Source organism: Syngnathus typhle, linkage group LG1 (assembly GCF_033458585.1).
Source record: "Syngnathus typhle isolate RoL2023-S1 ecotype Sweden linkage group LG1, RoL_Styp_1.0, whole genome shotgun sequence".
Lineage (NCBI taxonomy): Eukaryota > Metazoa > Chordata > Actinopteri > Syngnathiformes > Syngnathidae > Syngnathus > Syngnathus typhle.
This window is the reverse complement of record NC_083738.1, coordinates 24,757,925-24,775,559: the sequence shown is the minus strand read 5'-3', so window position 1 is coordinate 24,775,559 and position 17,635 is coordinate 24,757,925. Positions and strand designations below refer to the sequence as shown.

General features: G+C 41.0%; 1 protein-coding gene across 23 annotated transcripts in view; it reads right to left on the bottom strand.

Annotated features, from left to right (window-relative positions):
- The window catches only part of LOC133155156 (receptor-type tyrosine-protein phosphatase delta-like), a 195,112-nt gene that overhangs the window by 27,673 nt on the left and 149,804 nt on the right, over positions 1-17,635 (bottom strand). For 10 of the 23 annotated variants that reach the window (XM_061280227.1, XM_061280372.1, XM_061280246.1 and 7 more), the window contains exons 12-17: positions 14,953-15,094; positions 6,155-6,343; positions 4,834-4,842; positions 4,308-4,325; positions 1,900-2,010; positions 1,012-1,023 (exon numbers count right to left, since the gene is read on the bottom strand). In XM_061280227.1, coding sequence (XP_061136211.1) covers positions 1,012-1,023; positions 1,900-2,010; positions 4,308-4,325; positions 4,834-4,842; positions 6,155-6,343; positions 14,953-15,094 — 481 coding nt within the window. The remainder of the gene's footprint in view (positions 1-1,011; positions 1,024-1,899; positions 2,011-4,307; positions 4,326-4,833; positions 4,843-6,154; positions 6,344-14,952; positions 15,095-17,635) is intronic. The other 13 variants (XM_061280294.1, XM_061280390.1, XM_061280302.1 and 10 more) reach the window with 3 other exon arrangements.

Below are 17,635 nucleotides of genomic sequence, written 5' to 3'. Positions count from 1 at the left end.
CATCCCTGATTAAAACGTTGCTGTTGACTAGTGTAATTGATTTATATTTAACGAAGAAATACATTATGTATAATGTACTTGCATAATGTACAATATAATATAGCAATATAAATATATAATAAATGTGTTGAGTCCTGCTACTAATAACTCTTGAGCAACATAATTATGAAATATATAATTATATGAATAAACACACAAAGTTGCATCAAGTAGTTGGTACTTATGAAGTAAATGAATAAAAATAAAACTTAAACTATACATTATATATTTTTTTCAATGTATACTTTAGTCAACTATGTATTCAGTCTAAATTTATTGACATTAAATAAATGATACGTTTACACTTTCATTCTATTACTCACGACAAAACAACATCAAAAAAAGACCGAACTCGAGAAACAAAAACTTGGTCACGCAAAAATAAATACCGACTGCACAAAAAAAGAAAAAAACAGTGTTGCTGCTCCTCCTGTGCAAATAGCCGCTTTTCATCTTTGGCCATCACTTCCTGGGCTGAACGGCAAACCGAGCAGCTCGGTCTGCTCGTTCATTATTAAATACTCTGGATTTAATTAATATCCAATTGGATGGCGTGCACGCGCTTCCCCACAGACATAATATTATCCCGCTCATTTGAATATCATTACATTTGTGAGGGCTCATCGTAATAAGCCGCTATTCTTTCAAGGAGCCTCCCTTCAATCTCTTGGGGGCGAGGTTGCTTTCACAGCTTACCACTCGCACTTAGTGCCAATTACAATCAAGTACACATTCGTCATTAACGTCATTCAGGAAGCTTCCGTCGGTTCCGCACAAGACGCCGCATTTCTCGGGATTTCCGGAGGCCAAGCAGGAACACTGACAACATGCAAATGAGATGCAAATAATGCTCCTGCGTGAACCAATGATGACGACTGGGTGACAAGTGAAACAATAACAACAGTCGCACTTGAACATTTGTCTGAATGAAGAATGCGTTGCTGTATTTGGAGAGAAAGAAAACACACTAACCTTCTCGCAGCTCTGAAGGGGAGATGGAGGATTTTTTTTGGAGGTACAAAAAAAATTGAACACAAAGAATAAAGGAGAAAAACAAGGGGAGAGTAAACAGGCGTCCAGATTAATCAACTCAAAAGGACTTTGCCGTCTACACCTTGCTTGAAATGCTTAAATCGCTGACATTAAAGATTACTTGAATACGACACAGTCAAGTCTGAGTCAGAGCAACACACATGAGACAAGAGTATTGAGACAATCCTTTTGAAAATCAATATGCGGTTCAATTATATATATATTATTTTTTTTAATTTTTTCAAAAGACAATCGGATTGTTTTTTTTTTTATCGGCGAGCTTCATCTTATGAATTAACGCACATATGCAGTCAGGCTAATTTAAATGTATGTAAAACGACAAGAAAAATGTTATTGCATCATACCCTCTCGAACTAAGCCGTACCATATGGAATTGAATCGTACTCCCACCGCGTCAAACCCGATCAAATGGTTCCACTCGAAACGTCTTGGATCATTTCGCACGTATATATTTATACTGCAACGTTCGTGCTCAAGTCCTATTACAGTATTTTTCGAATATGCCTCTGACATCTACATACAGTATAAATTAGTTGGAAATGTGAGATAATGGTAAATTCCTTGATGTCCTCTCAATGCTGCTCAACGGGGAGGATTAGAGAGGGGAAAAAAGTCAGATAAAAACACCAAGCAATCCTCGCCAACTGGGCCGGGAAACGGGAAGGGCCGGAAAAAGGTGCATACTCTATAGGTTCACACATCAGTGCGGGTAAAAGTGCCAGAAAATAAATTGAAGAACTACTTACAACATAGAATGCGGCCTTCGGAGGATTTATCTACCAAAAACTTTCAGCGCTCTTTTCGTACCTCGGACATAAAGGTTGGCCGGCGCCGAGTAGCGCGTCCCATCGTTGTTGGTGGCCACACACTCATATTTTCCCTGGTCCGACTCCTCACTCTGCTCAATCTGCAGGGCTCCTATTAGGGAATCACAGACAGGGCAGCAAAAGAGAATTAAAATGTGGCATTAACCCCCACAAAGAGGTATTCTTTATATATTTATTTTATTTGACTTTTTTAGCAGCTCTCCTAATAACTAAATATGAAGGAATTGTTTCCTGAATCATTTGTTTGATCCACTAAGTTGGCCTACAGCCGAGTAGCTGCGCGTGGTCATCATGCAAGACTTGAGAAGACGTACACAGTGGAACCTCCAAAGTCCAACGCCATCTTGTTACACAATTTCCATCGTTCAATAATAATAATGATTTTTATTTCTAATTTTATTCCGACCCGAATTTTCCACTCTTAAGGGCAGTTGTTTTGCAAACTATGGCCCCAGGGCCATTTGTGGCCCGCTGTCTATATTTAAGTGGTCTACAGCAAGTAAAAAAAAAAAAAAAATTGTATCTAATAAATGTCTTTTCTATAATGTAGAGCTTTTCCAATTTTTTAAAATAATTTAGTTATTCAAGTAACATTTGTCCTCATAACTGTGTGTAGCATGAAGTTAATTCATTTTTACAATATAAATCCACTTTCTGCTCTCTGTCAACGTCCAAATTGGAGACATTGATTCTTAAGCTTTAAAATGGGTCATCAAAAAACAGATTGCTTCTGTTTTGGTTCTGAATGGAGGGATCGGATTCAGCTAATGTTCAATGCAGAGGCGGATCATTGCTGGTGGGTTACAGGGTCTCGGACCACCCCAAAATTGAGTAAAACTTTGTCTTGTAGACAGTTAGGTGGTAGTTAAAAATAAAACACTAATATATAAACAACATACTGTTGATTTTGGTCTGCTTGATAAAATAAAGTAAAACAATTTTAAAGTGGTCCTTGCATCTTTCGTTTTTCGGCCCTCCGAGGAAAAACGTTTGCCTGCTTTAAGGCATTTGACTTTGGAGGTAGACTACAACTAACCTTTGAAAAATTTACAAAATTACACAGAATTCAAAAATAATGAGTTTGAAAAGACACTCATCCTAATGCCAATGTAGATAAGTAAGTAAGTTTTATATACAACATGTAAGTTGACTGGTCAATATGGGGGATGAGTGGTACTGCTTTAGGGAGACATGGATCAAACAAAAGAGGTTTACAGTAGAAGAAAGCAGCAGAACAAGAAAGGACAATTGAAAGAAAGGAATTTTCGGAATGAATTTTTTTTCCCAGCATATTCAATCACAAATCGCGTACCATCTATTTTTTTTTTTTCCATTTTGGAAAAAAGGCAGCATTTTGCAAAAACAAAAAATAAAATTGCTGCTCATAAATGAGGAAAAAGAGCAATTGCAGGAGAATGCGAGGCAAATCCAACACATAACCCTCTGGAACAAATTTTTTCTTTTTTTTTTGACATGCAAATCTTGGCAAGAAATGTATGTCAGCGCAACTTACAACCTTGCGACAACCCCTAGCTGAAAAATAAAATACAAGTGTATTAGAGGACAAAATTCAAAATGCGGGCCCCTGAGTCAACAAGAACCAACCACTGCTTTTTTTTTTTTTTGGAGTTTTAAAAGACACCAATAAAAATCCACAATGGGATCAGCAGTGTGGTGTCACATTGACCAGACAAAAACAAACTGCTGCGGCTCCCCGGGTCAACATGGGCAAAAATTGAGCCAATGCATCCGCTTCCCTCCGTCCGACTCTACTGTTTTTCCCAAAGCCTGAAGACAAAAAAATAAAAAAAAGTCAAAAGCTCCAAAGAGGCAAGAAAAGTCAGAAAAATAGGTGTGAAAGAGGTAAAAAAGCACCGTAGAAACTTTATCAAAAAAGTGGTTGTTTGGGCTTTTTTGTAGAGGTACAGGAGAGGAGAGCAAGTAGAAGAAATGGGAAAAAATAGAATTTGGGGGGCGGGGAGGGGCGTTGACTCCACAGCAAGAACAGCTAAGGGGGGGAAAAATGCTTGGTTGTTTTAGTTGGACAAAAAAAGGGACGCATGATTTGCTATATGGCAAACAAAAATGGAAAGAGTTTGACAAAAATTAATTGTCATTGGATATGCTTTTTGTTGTTGTTGGAGCCGAGGCAAGCATATCACAACTGGGCTGGTGAAAGCGGAACTTAACGTGTATGTAGGGGGGGGGGGGACGGACATAGATGGAGTCGAGTCAACAAAACAGGACAACTCAGAAAAAGAGGAAATGCCATGGCGACCGAGAAACAGGACAAACATGGAGAGTGATTGTGTCGAGTGGACGGCAGTGACAGCAAGAATGAACTTTGGATTGTTTTTCATTCTGCGAGCGTCAGTTCAGCACGCTTACCTCTTATTGGCGTACCACCTGGGTGGATAATATGAATGCAAATAAGATTAGAAAGAAGAAGCATTAGTACGTGTGTAGATAGACGTGGGAGGGGGGGTAGGGGAAGGGGAGGGGGGTTTGGGAAGAAGAAAATTTTCAACAGCAAATAGAAGATACTGGAGGAGAGAGACAGGAGAGAGAAAGCCAGAGAATAAGAACGTTCTGTGCAGGAGTCAGCATTGCGAAATCACAGGAACTTTTTCACATGGAGGAGTTTCTGAAGACCGTCTAGTGAAGGGAAAAACTCTGGAGGCCTTGTGTGCTTGCTGTCCCATTGTGCCTTTTGGATTTTTTACCATTAAAATAAAAGTGTCAGCTCAGTGAAAGCGTGTGTGAGATGTGAGCATGTGAGTGTCGCTCTCTACCGGTGATTGTTGTAAGCCTAAAGTCATCTGTTAGTAAAATACATGCCATGCATTTTTAATCATTGTTGGAAACATGAGAATTAGTGGGAGAGGTGATGTGCGCTTTAGAGCTAAGCACTTACCAAAGGATTCTGTAGATTAAAAAAAAAAAAAACATATAGAGAGAAGAAAGACATAAGCGTAAGAATATGATTATATTCTTAAGTCGTTGCTTGACAAAAGGCGTCGTTAAATGAAAATCATCATCATCATGGCGCAAAGTTAGTTTTCTTGGAAACAAAACAAACAAAAAAAGGACAAGGTGGTCAAAGACACGTCGTAAAGCTGCGGAACATGAGTTGCTTTGGGGGTTTAGATACACTGTCAGAAATAGGGGTACTTTAGCTAGTTGGTGGGTTTGTGGAAGTACGGGTACCATCGGAATGGAATGATGTCATAAGAGCTTAATGGCTATAAAGCTACCATAGGGAGTTAACGGGTCTGCAAACTACGATAGAGAAGTTGATAGGAATGGCTAACAGGATGCTAATCGTTTTCTAGGAAAAGGCATGAAGTCAATAAAAGCCAAACAATTCTATTCAATGCAGCCTAAAAAGCGTTATCCCACTGAGTAACGAGCAATTGCGAATGTTTTCCGAAGTCAGTGAACGTTGTTTGTTCAATGTCGCAAGCGTTCGCCAAAAAGTTCAACATACTTCTTTTGGTGATTTACTTGTCGCAAGGAAGTCTGGAACAAGTTTAAAACTTCCTTACCACAAGAAAATTCTGTTGAATGTTAGCGACCTTGAACGAACCCCGGCAACTATTCTCGCAACTATTCACCGCTCAGCTGGAACGGAACTTAAAAAATGGTAGCCCCAAAAGGTAGAACAAGGATCGATGCTTACTCATACACCTCCAAAGGGTTACTCATCTGACTTGTGATGTAAATTTCCCAAGGCAAAAAAGGGTACAGGTACGTTCCCAAGGTGAGGATGGCATCCCAGTGACAAGTTGTTGTACCCCTAAAGATGATTTTTCTGAGAGTGTAGATTATGTCAAACTACAACAAAAAACACATAGCTGCTATATAGACCGTTATTCTTTAAATCAGATTCCAATAAAGGTCCATATACCACAGAAAAAAACAAAAACCATCCTAGAACTTCCTCAACACGATTTTGTGTTTATTATCAACTTAAAACCAAAAGAATGGACTCACAGAAACAAAAGACCGACACAGCTGAAAAGAAAATCCAAAATTGGTTATAGCCAACACATGAGGGTCGACAAATCCCAACAGTCTAATGACAAGACCGGAAGAAAAAGTGGGACACACTGGGATACACTCAAACAGGAAATAACGGAAAAAAACATCACCTACAAAAAAATCAAATGGGAAGTTGAATTAAGAAGGACAGAGAAGACAGCAAGAACATCTTTGATGACAGAGAAGAAACCTACCTGATCGGAGCTGTTTAATGCGCCCGTTGTTGTTGGTGGTATTGACGGGGAGGAAGTCTTTAAACCAGGAGATATCCGGGTCCGGGTTACCGCTGGCGGCACAAAGCATGGTGGCGGTTCGAGTTCGCTCCACCACTTTTAGTTGTGGGCCCATGTCTATGGTGGGGAAACCAGGGGGCAGCTGGTCCTCTGGGTAGAAACAATTCTCAAGTGAGACACGAATCTTGGGACTTAAACGAGGGTGCATTTAACGGCATTGGACCTGTAGTGTTTTCTGTTATGGTCCATGACTGAACCCAAAACTGTGACTTTAAAGCAAACGTACGTATTGTCACACCCTGAACCGAACCCCAGTGTTACCCAATGAACCAAAACCCTGAGAACCCCAAAGACAAGAGAGCAAAGTTGGGTATTATATCTATAGACCAAGTCTTTTAATGCAGCGGTTCCCAACCTTTTTTGCGGACCGGTTACATGTCAGACAATATTCTCACGGACCGGGCTTTATATAAATATATAAATAAATAATACATTTAGGATAAGAACTGCATCAAAATCAAAACTGCTCCGTAGCTTTGCGGGCTAGACTGGGGAAACAGGTTACGTGACCGGGACGAGCGTCTTGACCTGAACTAATTGATCGTCAATAATTAAAAAAAAAAATTCTGTGCGGCCCGGTACCAAATGACCCACGGACCAGTACCAGTCCGCGGCCCGGTGGTTGGGGACCTCTGGGCACCGATTCCAACCCCGGTAGGAAGGTTCCAGTCAGTGAAATGTATTTTCATACAACAGAAATAATTCGTAAGAAGCATCCATGTTTGCTCTTTGTTATTAGACATACAAACATCACACAAAGAGCAGCTTCTCTAAATTTTACTGGAGTGAAGGTGGAGACAAGAAAGCAAACAGCCAATTCCCCCTTAAAAAGATGGAGGGAAAAAAAAGCCAAATTAGTTTCTTAATGGCGGGCACCACGGTCTCCTAATAAAGCACTTTTTGATGTTCACTTAGAACGGCAGGTGGCTTTTTGCTGCCGGGCAAACCAAGGACACACTGATTCCTTAGGATTTTAGATGTTTGGTCTTTCAAGTCCATAATCCCCACACGGCAAATTACACAAGGTAAATCCAAACCCAGCTATTGTTACGTGTTTATTTTCCGAGCGAAGGGCCATTATGTTGACGTTACATTCCCACCAGACGTCTAATTGCCATCTTTTTCCGAAGCGTTTTTCGCCACTCCGGGAAAACGTTTCGCAATACACGCCATCTACGTCCGCACGTCGCCAAATGACAATCATGGCCGACTTCCAACAATGCTTTTGGGTACTTGGCATCGCGAGCCAGCGTCATGGATAAATCTCAGAGAAGTAAAAACGTGTTTACGAGCAAGTGACTTCAGAGTGAACTGCAAACTTTTCCCCTAAGCAATTCTGAAGTCCCTACTTAAACTATCTCAAATAATGTTTGTTGTGTATGAAAACCACACCGGATAAAATCAGACCTGTCTGCTTCTACACACATTTACTCAATTCCACAGTTAAACTAATATGAAACCGATCGATATCCAGAAGCCAGCCACAAGCGGCATCGCTGTATGTCCAACGTAATAAGAGTTGTAACAAGCCGTGAAAACTACACAGTAAAAGTCTGTCGGATCCCCGAGGAAAGTGTTCACAATGTATGATGAATAGAAAAAAAAATATGCCCAACAACACGTCGACTGATTTATACAGAAATGAACCGACAGGTTAATCAAAACGGACAAAAAGTGATCTGGAATTCGCACTGATGAGGGATCTTTTCCAGGATTTCCCCATAAAAAAAAAAATGTGCGAGGGGCCGTTCGGTGGTCCGTGTAGCTTTCATTTGTTTCCAAGCAGGAAGTTGATCGGCCTCCAAGCGAGCCAATGATGTGCTACAAATGATGATGGCCCTGGCTTTGAAAATGTCATTTAGACCACAAAATGGTGACATCAAGCTCGGGAATGTGATGGCAAATGCAATGCGGCCAGTCTCCCTCACTTTACAAAGTTACCATGGTGATAATAAATACAGGATGGGAAATTAAACACATTCGTTGGGTGCCATTAGCCGTGTGCGCGTCACGAAAAATCCGTCAGATTTTCCCACCCCTACAAGGCCAAGATACTGAAATGAAATCAGACTGCACTGTTCCTTTTAGCTTTGGCAAAAACTTGTGAGCCGGTAGTTAGCATTTCAAATGTAGCGCTTGAAAAGCTTCACATTAAAATAGCTGTTAGTCAAAGATGTAATTAACAGGGAAGCAAATCCCCCCCACCTTCCCTCTTGGTAGTTCTCGCTAGCTGAGCACTGCAATCTCAAGGACAGTAAGAGAAGGGCAGCTGCTGCTTTACACATCCATACTGTATATTCAACAATAGCTCGGCACGCTAAATGAGATGGAAGCGAGAGAAATGCTGAAGTCACCTTCTATAAAAGTGCTGAGCTTTGGTGCTTGCTATGAAAAGACCCCCAATGACAATTTGCACACATTAGCCACCGCCGTCGCTATCGGGCCGCATGAGTGCCAAGTGTGAAAGGGACGTTGGCTCCAAAAGTACCTCAGCGAGCAGATTCCCGCTGATGACAGAAGGCCACTGGACATAAACTCCGAGCCATTAGAAGATTATATCGATTGATCACTCATACGCAAAGTATGGAGGTGAACTCTCGGTTTTCGTGTACGACAACGGCGGTTGTTTGGAGTACCTCCATTGCTAACGCGTGCGGGGGAGAATTACACGTTGTTAGCGTGTAGCTGGTTGAGAAACGGAATAAATCACTGTGCTTATATCGCTCCTGTTAGCTTGTTGTTGATCAGGATTTAACATTTCAGACCGTGATGTGGTTGCGCTCTAGCTTGAATTCATTAGAGCTCGGCAGTGTAATTTATAAAATCGACACTGATGTCAGCGGGTAACAACGCAGCTTAGCTCAGGGTTGCTAGTTTTTGGAAGTAGAGGACTGGCGTCACATGACTTGGACTTGAGTCGACCAGCTGTTACTTTTCTGATTTTGGCGGGGAACATCGCAGCATAGCCAGGTGGCTAGTTTTCAAGGTGAAGGACTTGAGTTACATGACTTGGAGTTGACTTCAGATGCATAATTTTCTAATTTTGTCGGGTAAGGCGTTGACTTCAGTTGCTAATTTTCTCATTTCAGCGGGTAACAATGCAGCTTTGCCAGCGTTGCTAGTTTTCAGAGGTGGAGGACTCGGGTCACATGACTTGGACTTCAGTTGCTAATTTTCTGACTAGTGTCTCGCTTGGTAGTATAAAATGCATTCCTATGCTGCACTAGGCCAACTCCCTGGGCGCTTTTGTCGTAGGTACGTGTCTTATCGCTGACAGGTGTGTGTAAATAGCCAATCTGCAACGAAAACTAGAGTTCAGAAAGTTGAATTGTGTTTTGGTATGCTGGAAGCGCTGCATTTGAAGCTTTCGCAACTCTTTCCCGAGAAACCCCCGTCAGTCAAATTGTGACTTGAGTTCAGTAGCTGCCGCACAAGAATTGGATTGTGTTTGACCCTCTTTCTTCGCTATAGTGGAACAAGACGATTCACCCCGTGCTGGAGAGGTTACTCTCCATCGAGAATCCCCGCAGGCCTTTGAAAAGCTATATTTGTTGGAAGTATTTAAGTGGCTACAATCCCCTCAGCTTGCCTCCGTCGAGGCTGTCGCAGGTCACTTGCTGGAGAAAAGCGTGTGACGAGACGCATTGTTTGCAAACTCTTTGCAGCCAAGAATGCGGGATTATGAATTCTTCCATTCTTAGACCGCTTTCTACACTGATCTGCCCTGAAGGTTATTCTTGCCCAGTTTAGGAATCAATCTGATTCTCCCTGCCCCTCCCCTGATATGATTTAAGCCTGCGCAGAAAGCAGGCCAGAAAACATTACCCGCCGAATGTGTCAGCAGCAAGCTATTTTTCGCCCCTTTCCACGCCGAAGCGTATCACTTCAAGTTGAGGGACACTGATCAAAGCTTTTTCCACGCTCAAAAATCCAAAAGGAGATAGGGAAATGTAGGCGGGTGGGAGGGAGGTGGGGGTTGCTAATCAAGTGAATCGTAGCACAGTGCTAACAAGGACGTCGTCTGGAATTGGCTCGTTTCATGGCTTGCAAATGCATTAGCTGACCTAGAATGAAATAGGAAGGCCACTTTCCGACGCTGCGGAGATAGGGGAGCTTCTCATTGTCAGTCTTTCCTCGGTTTGATAGCTCGCAATACTGCTTTTTTTGTAAAGTCTTTAATTTTCTAACGGTCTCTTCTCCCACCCAAATGCTACAGCTAGCTGTTTTACGAACAGATTAGCTTTTAGCTCGCAAAAGAACTTTTTTGTAAAGTCAGTCTTTAATTTGTGTCTTTAATGTTTTACGAACACATTAGCTGTTATAGAGTCACCATTTGTAGCCAAGTGGGGCAGTGGGAAACCAATAAAATAAAAAAAGAGATTCCCAAAATAGAAGTCTCGCTGGATCTGAAGTTGAGAGGCCTCGTGTTAGTGTGTTAGCCCGTTTTCCATTAGGACTCTTTCGTGTGGGATGTTAGCAGGCATGAATGACGAGTCCCCAAGAAAGCTTTTTAACATGATCAAATATTAAAATGTCCACAGCCGGGAGATTTTTCTTCCACTCAACTCGGTTGGAGACGTTTGCCTTTTGATGTATGCAGTAGGTGCTTGTCTCTGACTGATGATGCGGAGTCGTGACCCCAAAAGATGGCAACAAGATTTTTCAAATGCAAAATGGTTGCCTTGGCTCAAAAAAGGTCGGGAAGAACCGCTGTTGATGTTTTCGATTTCTATCAATCATTTGTTTCATCGTTTCAACATTATCACAGACGTTAAGATAACTAAGTGGGTGGTAGAAAGTCCCGTAGTTATCCCCCCACATCCAAAATAAAAAATCATACCCGTTAAGTAAATTATCCAAGAAGCTTCTGGAACGCCCCAAGCTTGCGAGGCGTAACAGCACTTAAGCTAAGAGCGGACCTGTTCCTCCTCACACTCGATTACAGCAAATTACAATTAGCTGGCTGAGCCAAATCTGGCACATTTGCAGCAATCTTTAATCGCAACTTTTCCACCAGTTGACTCAAAGCGTTCGGAGAACTCAAGTATTCGTCCGACCTTTCGGAACATATCGAACGGCTTATTTTTTTCCCGTCCGCGGCGCAAGGTTGAATTGTCGACACACAGGCGTGCGCTTTATTAGAGCGTAGCGCTGAGCATTTTGTTCCCTCTTATTGGATTACTTAAGCGGCATCTTCCCAGAGCTGCTCCCCCGGGGGTCCTATTTGGGCTGCAGAAGCTCTTTAATCTGATTCCCGGCTGGACAACATGTGTAAGCGAGCAGCGCTGGCTTATAGCCGTACCTCGCGGCGTTATTTAGTCACCGCTTCTGCTTCTTGACTTGGCAGCAGCAACGTGACAACCGTGCTGAATTTGTGCAGAGCTACCAGTGAAAAGCGCACTTGGCCGAGCTAAAAATCAACTTGGGCTCGAGAGCAAACAAATCAATCAAAAATATTCAGATGGATTTATGAGAGATGGGGGATCCTAAGCGAAGGGCTAAAATAGTTTTGGAGTTTTTAGTATGGTTGTTTTTTATTATTGGAGGAGGTTTTTTTTTTTAATTTAAGATTTTAGTTCAAGTATTCATATTCATTGTTTATTTCATATATCGGATATTTGTTGAGTTGTGCAAGGTATTTCAAAATAAAATCCACAAGTATAAAGTTTGACTTTCCTTTTTCTGTGTGGACATGGAACAATAAGGAAATAAATAAATAAATACATTTAAAATGAAACCCGAATAATCATGTTTTGATATGAACTGACAATAACCAAAACAAAGGATTTTTTTTCCTACAGTTTTAGTTTTATAAACATGTGATGTAGTTTCAGTTTTTGTTTGTTTTCAGCCTATTTTTGTGTTTTCTCATGAATTCTTTTGAAGTTTCATTAGTTTCCGTTAGCATGGAAGCAAGTCTCGACCAGCTTGTCTATTAAATTCATATTCCAACTAAGAGAAACTGGATAATTTGTTTTTTCGATAACAAGTGCTTTCCGTGATAACGCGACGGGAGTCGGCTTGTTCTGACTTGCCGTCCCTCCATAGGCCTTTGCGACTCCAGCAGATGATTTTCCTAGCGACTGAGAGGTCTGACATCAATCTCGCCGGCGGCCGCTTGGTCTTAAATAACTCACCATAGCTTGCAGATACTGATTGGACCGCCTTGATTTACCATGTAATATTGAAAGGGGTGTTTTGTTTTTCTTCTCCCCTTTTTGCCCAGTGCGGAGATCAATTTCCGCAGGGACAGCAGGTCCCCATCTTTTTAATAAGACTAATGATTAGCTTGTTCAATTTGGATGTATGACAAGCTGAGTTTGGATCAAGATCGTTGTGGTAATTGATGAGGAATTATTTTTAGTAACATGTAGGCTAAATTAATATAGCTTTATTATCTTTTATTTATTTCTACTTACCTTTTTAATTTGTGTCATGTATTCTTTTGCATGGGTTTAATTAATTCCTCATTTGGATTTTTTAAATAAAAAAAACCCAAATTTTCCATACTTCTTTTATTGATGATATTTTAGTCATATTTATATTTTAGTTAATTTAAAATATCGCAGTGGCTTCTGATTTTTTTGGGTACTATTCATATTTTGAATGGATTTTTTGCTCTTTTTAGTTATTATTTTGTCACTCCCTTTGAAGTCATTTTTAAAAATCACTTTTTTTTGGTAATTTTCCAAAACTATATTTTTTTTACAGTCTTTTCTAGTTCATTTGATTTTGACTTGTTGGCTTGCTGATTAGATAGATCTTTGTTTTCGTGGCCCCACGTAACAATGATGCAATTACACATTTGCGAGTGAAGCAAGCGTGTTGTTGCATGTTATCTGACGTGAGAATGCACGTTTCTTGTTAAGTCTTTCCAGAATACAAACGAGCTTGCCTTCGCCATTCCCACTTGGTAAATAATGACAAAAGAGCGCTCATTTTCTCGGAATAATGGCCGCTCATGTAGCTGCTGCGTCCATTGTATGCAGAACGATCCACCTCCCAGTTTTTGTTTTTTTTGGTCGTCGTTACAACCCCCACACACACATACAGGCAGCCCTCCACCTCACCCTTCACTGGCAAAATGAAATTGATGCTTTCTGTTTTCCCGTCACAGGAGAGCGCCTTCTCATTTTCCGCTCTCTCTGTCGACTTGTACACAGCAACGTAAGTTTGTTGCTATTTGTGTGTGCGTGCGTGTGTGTGTGTGTGTGCAGGCAGGAAATGGCTGTTGACAGCATAATGGGGGTATGAGGATGCAATATAAATCCTTAATCATGCCTGAATCATGAAGTCCAACAACCCAATGCACACATCATCCAGAAGCGAAGCTAGCTAGCCTCAGGGGATGTTTCCTTTTGGCTGTTTCCTTTAGTTTGCATGAAGATACACACAGTTCTTTTTATTTATTTTTCAGATTCTTGTCATTTTTATTCCTCTTGAGGCATTGCTATTCGTTCTTAAACGTGATTTCTGATTGAATTGTAGCATCATTTGCCAGTGCCGGTACATCGACTGCATTACCAGAAAAGATGTCGGTAGCTCTCTCTGTGTAATCTGTATTTTATTCAAATATTTGCGTTCATGCGCACGGAGGCGACAAAGGATTTTTCCAGTGCTCGCTCTCGTACGTGCTACAATGATGGCAAAATGAAAATGGCAATAAAGATGCTAATGCTAGTAGAGTAGCTTCGGTGTGTTATTTGTGCGCGTGCAAAATGTGCGAAATATTGTGCGATGCAGACGCGCCACCTTTTTCTACCAAGTGGCCTTTTGTTAGCTCGCCGGGGAGATAAGGCGGCCGGTGATGGCGGGGGGATTGACGCAGACGCAGCCTCATTTGATGCTTTGTGTAATTCTGGCATAAAATGGCGCGCACTTCACTCAGGCGGCCGCTCTCCAAAGCTCCCCGCGCCATTCCAATCACATTTTATATACAAACAAAACAGATAAAATATTTTTTTTTACTGGGCAAGGAATAGTATTTCGTAACCATCCATCGGTCTACCTTGGCAGAGGTCTGTGCCGCCTTTAAAGTTTTTTTGGGGGACCTACTAACACGACATGGACAAACGTCGATGAGACATTCAATTGGGGTTTTTGTTACACACCTTAACCTTATTCCACAATCCCCCTTCAGACTTGGCAAGGGGCATTTTTATCATTTTCGTACATAAAAGCAGCAGTTTTGGCTCGCTTCACACGGTCAAGTCACAGCACAGCTAATTTGAAATCATTAAAAACAGCCGCCGGTGAAGGAACAGACGTCAATTTGCATAATTTAACTGGCATCTTAATTATTGTGTCAAGATGTATGCAAATGAGTTCAAATCCAGAAGAAACTTAGTCGGTTGACGGAGAATGGACTTATCACGTTGTGCAAAATAAACCCCAAAATAAATTGTGAAACCTTGTTCATTTTGAGCAAAAGTGACCTTAATGAGAAAGCTGGAGATAGTTCTGCAGTAAAAAGAAACATCATTCTTTCTTAAGGTGAAACCTAGTGCCAGCAAACACAATGAAAACAACAGTGGCCCCAAAATTGAACCCTGTGGAACTCCAGACGGGTTGGGCGAATGGGACTAACAGTTCGCTCCACTAAATAAAATCCAAACCACTTAAAAACGGCAATGAATGAGTTAACCCGTTGACTCAAAGTGTGTACTGAAAAACCTCCAAGCGGAATACCCTTGACGTACCACGTAAAACGGTGAGCCGGGTGGTCGCGCTGGTCTCGCCAACGCTGTTTGAAGCAACGCATTCGTATATGGCCTCGTCACGCGGGGTGCGCAGTGGTTGGATTCGCAGCACCGAGCCGGAGCCGTCGTCGAACTCGATCACCTGCAGGTGCGAGAGACACGGTGTGTTAAAGGAGAATGGCGGTAGGGGGCCGAGGGGGGGGTGGGGGTACAACAAATGCGGGACCACCATTCACACACAGAACACACAGTCGGGACGTTTGATGGCTACACAGTGTCACACTCTAGTGTTTTCCTAGATTTTATACAGCAGTATTCTTTCGTACAGTATGGCACAGTCAAATAGTTAACTATCTTTGTGCTTGTCTAACTTTAAGAATGGGCACATAGAGTTTAGAGGGCGAGTCATGTCAATTGCAAGGCGTCCCACACTCTTAAAGCTAACACTGGACATCCTGGAACAATGCGTGGACAAAAGACGATGAGGGCCACGCTGAAAAGGAATAAACAAACGAAAACATCGTAATGCTACGACAAAAGTTAAGGAATTACCAGACAGAAGTCATCCTACAAAATTCAAGTTGTATTTAAAAACCTGCGGAAATTAGGACAATCCCGGAATCACATGGGGATAGAGTAAGAATAATATTTTAAAAAAGTCTATTAAAATTCATTTTTCAATTTCTGTTTTTATTTTATTTTATTTTAGGAGACTGCTTCATTTATCAATCAATATAAATCCTACAAGAACAAGATTTTTTTTTAGACACATTTTTTAGACATTCCTACACGTATGTTCTGTTTACACTGGTTGAAACAATAAAATTATACAATTTCAATTAAGAAAGAGTCAAAATAAAAAAATAAGATTAAAAAATCCATCTAGAACAATGTCCAAGTACAATGAGTATATACAATAGCTATATAGTGTATAGTATAGCTATATATTTGTTTGTTTGTTTGTTTATTGTTTAGCACATATTATTATATCGATAACTGTGCAAGGAGGGAGACAAAGCCTAGGGCTTGTAAAGAGCTCCACTCCTTCTAACCCCCAATTCCAACCCTTAATGCTGAGTGCCAAGCAGGGAGGCAATGGGTCCCATTTTTGCAGTCTTTGGTATGACACGGCCGGGGTTTGAACCCACAACCTTCCAGTCTCAGGGGGGACACTCTAACCACTAGCCCACTGAGCTGGGCTATATAATAGTATATATAAATATATATAGCATATATACATATATAAAATTAATCTACTGTCTTCATCCTATATATACAATTAATCTACTAGTCTTTATCCTCCTCATAATTTCCTTCTTTGTGTCATTTTCAGCGTGGCCCTAAAACCGGTTGTCAGACAGAAACGAAACACAAACAGTGATTTGGTTGTACCAGAAAGAGACAATTTTATCAGGACGGACGACACACAAAATGCCCACAAAAACAAACAAACAAACAAACAAAAACAGGACGGTATTTGTTATATTGTGGTCATGCTCCGCATTGGGTACTCACTGATGTCTAGAAAGCCCTGTCATAACTCAAAACTTGGGTTGGAACAAATAAAAACTTCTGCATTCACCCACCCACTCACGCATGCACTACTCCAAAATTGTTCAAGAGATTGGCTTCTGGGATTAAACCTTAGGACGAACCCGAAAATGCAATATAAACCTGACAGACAAGCGAAATTTGACCTCATGTAAACTGTTGTGGCCACTGAGTTCGAACAAGGTGTCAAAACTACGACTCGGGGGCCATTCGCGGCCCATTGTCCATTTTAGACGGTCCGCGACAAATATTAAAAATAAAAAAAATACAAAAAGGAATGTGAGTAGACATCTTGGGAAACTTTTTTTGCCATTCAGTTACTGCAAGAGAAAAAGCAAGTTGCGGGATAAAGCACTGAAATAATGGACAGGTTTCCATTCAAAAGATTAGAGAAAATGAAATTAATAATCTCTTTTTGGGAGTAGTGTTCTCACACACACAAGCACGCTCAATAAGGATAGCCTCAATTAATACAATTTGAAACATTTTCTTAGCCATGCTCGTAAGATGGTGGAAAGCGAGGGAAATGTTTGTGTCACGGGATGAACGTCTTCGACATGCCAAGCCATGCGATTCACTCTGATAAGATGTTAAAAAGCCATTGCAGAAATCCTGAGGGTTGACACAGGAAATGAATACAAGTCTTATCAGAGCTCTTCTGTCACACCTTTCACATGGAGGTGGAGAGCCGATGCGTGTTTCAGCCGGAATGAAAATGCAGGACGCTATATGGACAACCGTATCGTCGCCGTAATTGCCAAACCGGTGGAAGGAAATTTTAGATGACATTTGGTTGAATATGGTTGTCCATGTGGAGCAAGCTGCCATGAAGCAAAAGGAAATCATCCATCTGTTACGAAATTGTAATCATTTTTTTACATGTAATAAGAGATTGGCTGTATTTATTTTGATTTGTTGAAACTCATGAAAGCCCCGATTTCGTGCTAAGTCAGGTTTGAATGCTTCGAGTAAATTATTAGCGTGTTGCTACCAAAATGATTGATTCTTTTTTTGTAAACAAAATTTCTGCACGGCTGGCTGAGCATTTTTCCTCCTTTCATATGCCCAATAAGATCTCATTTCTATCGAGTGGATTATATTATTATATATTATTTATCATATTATTAGTGTG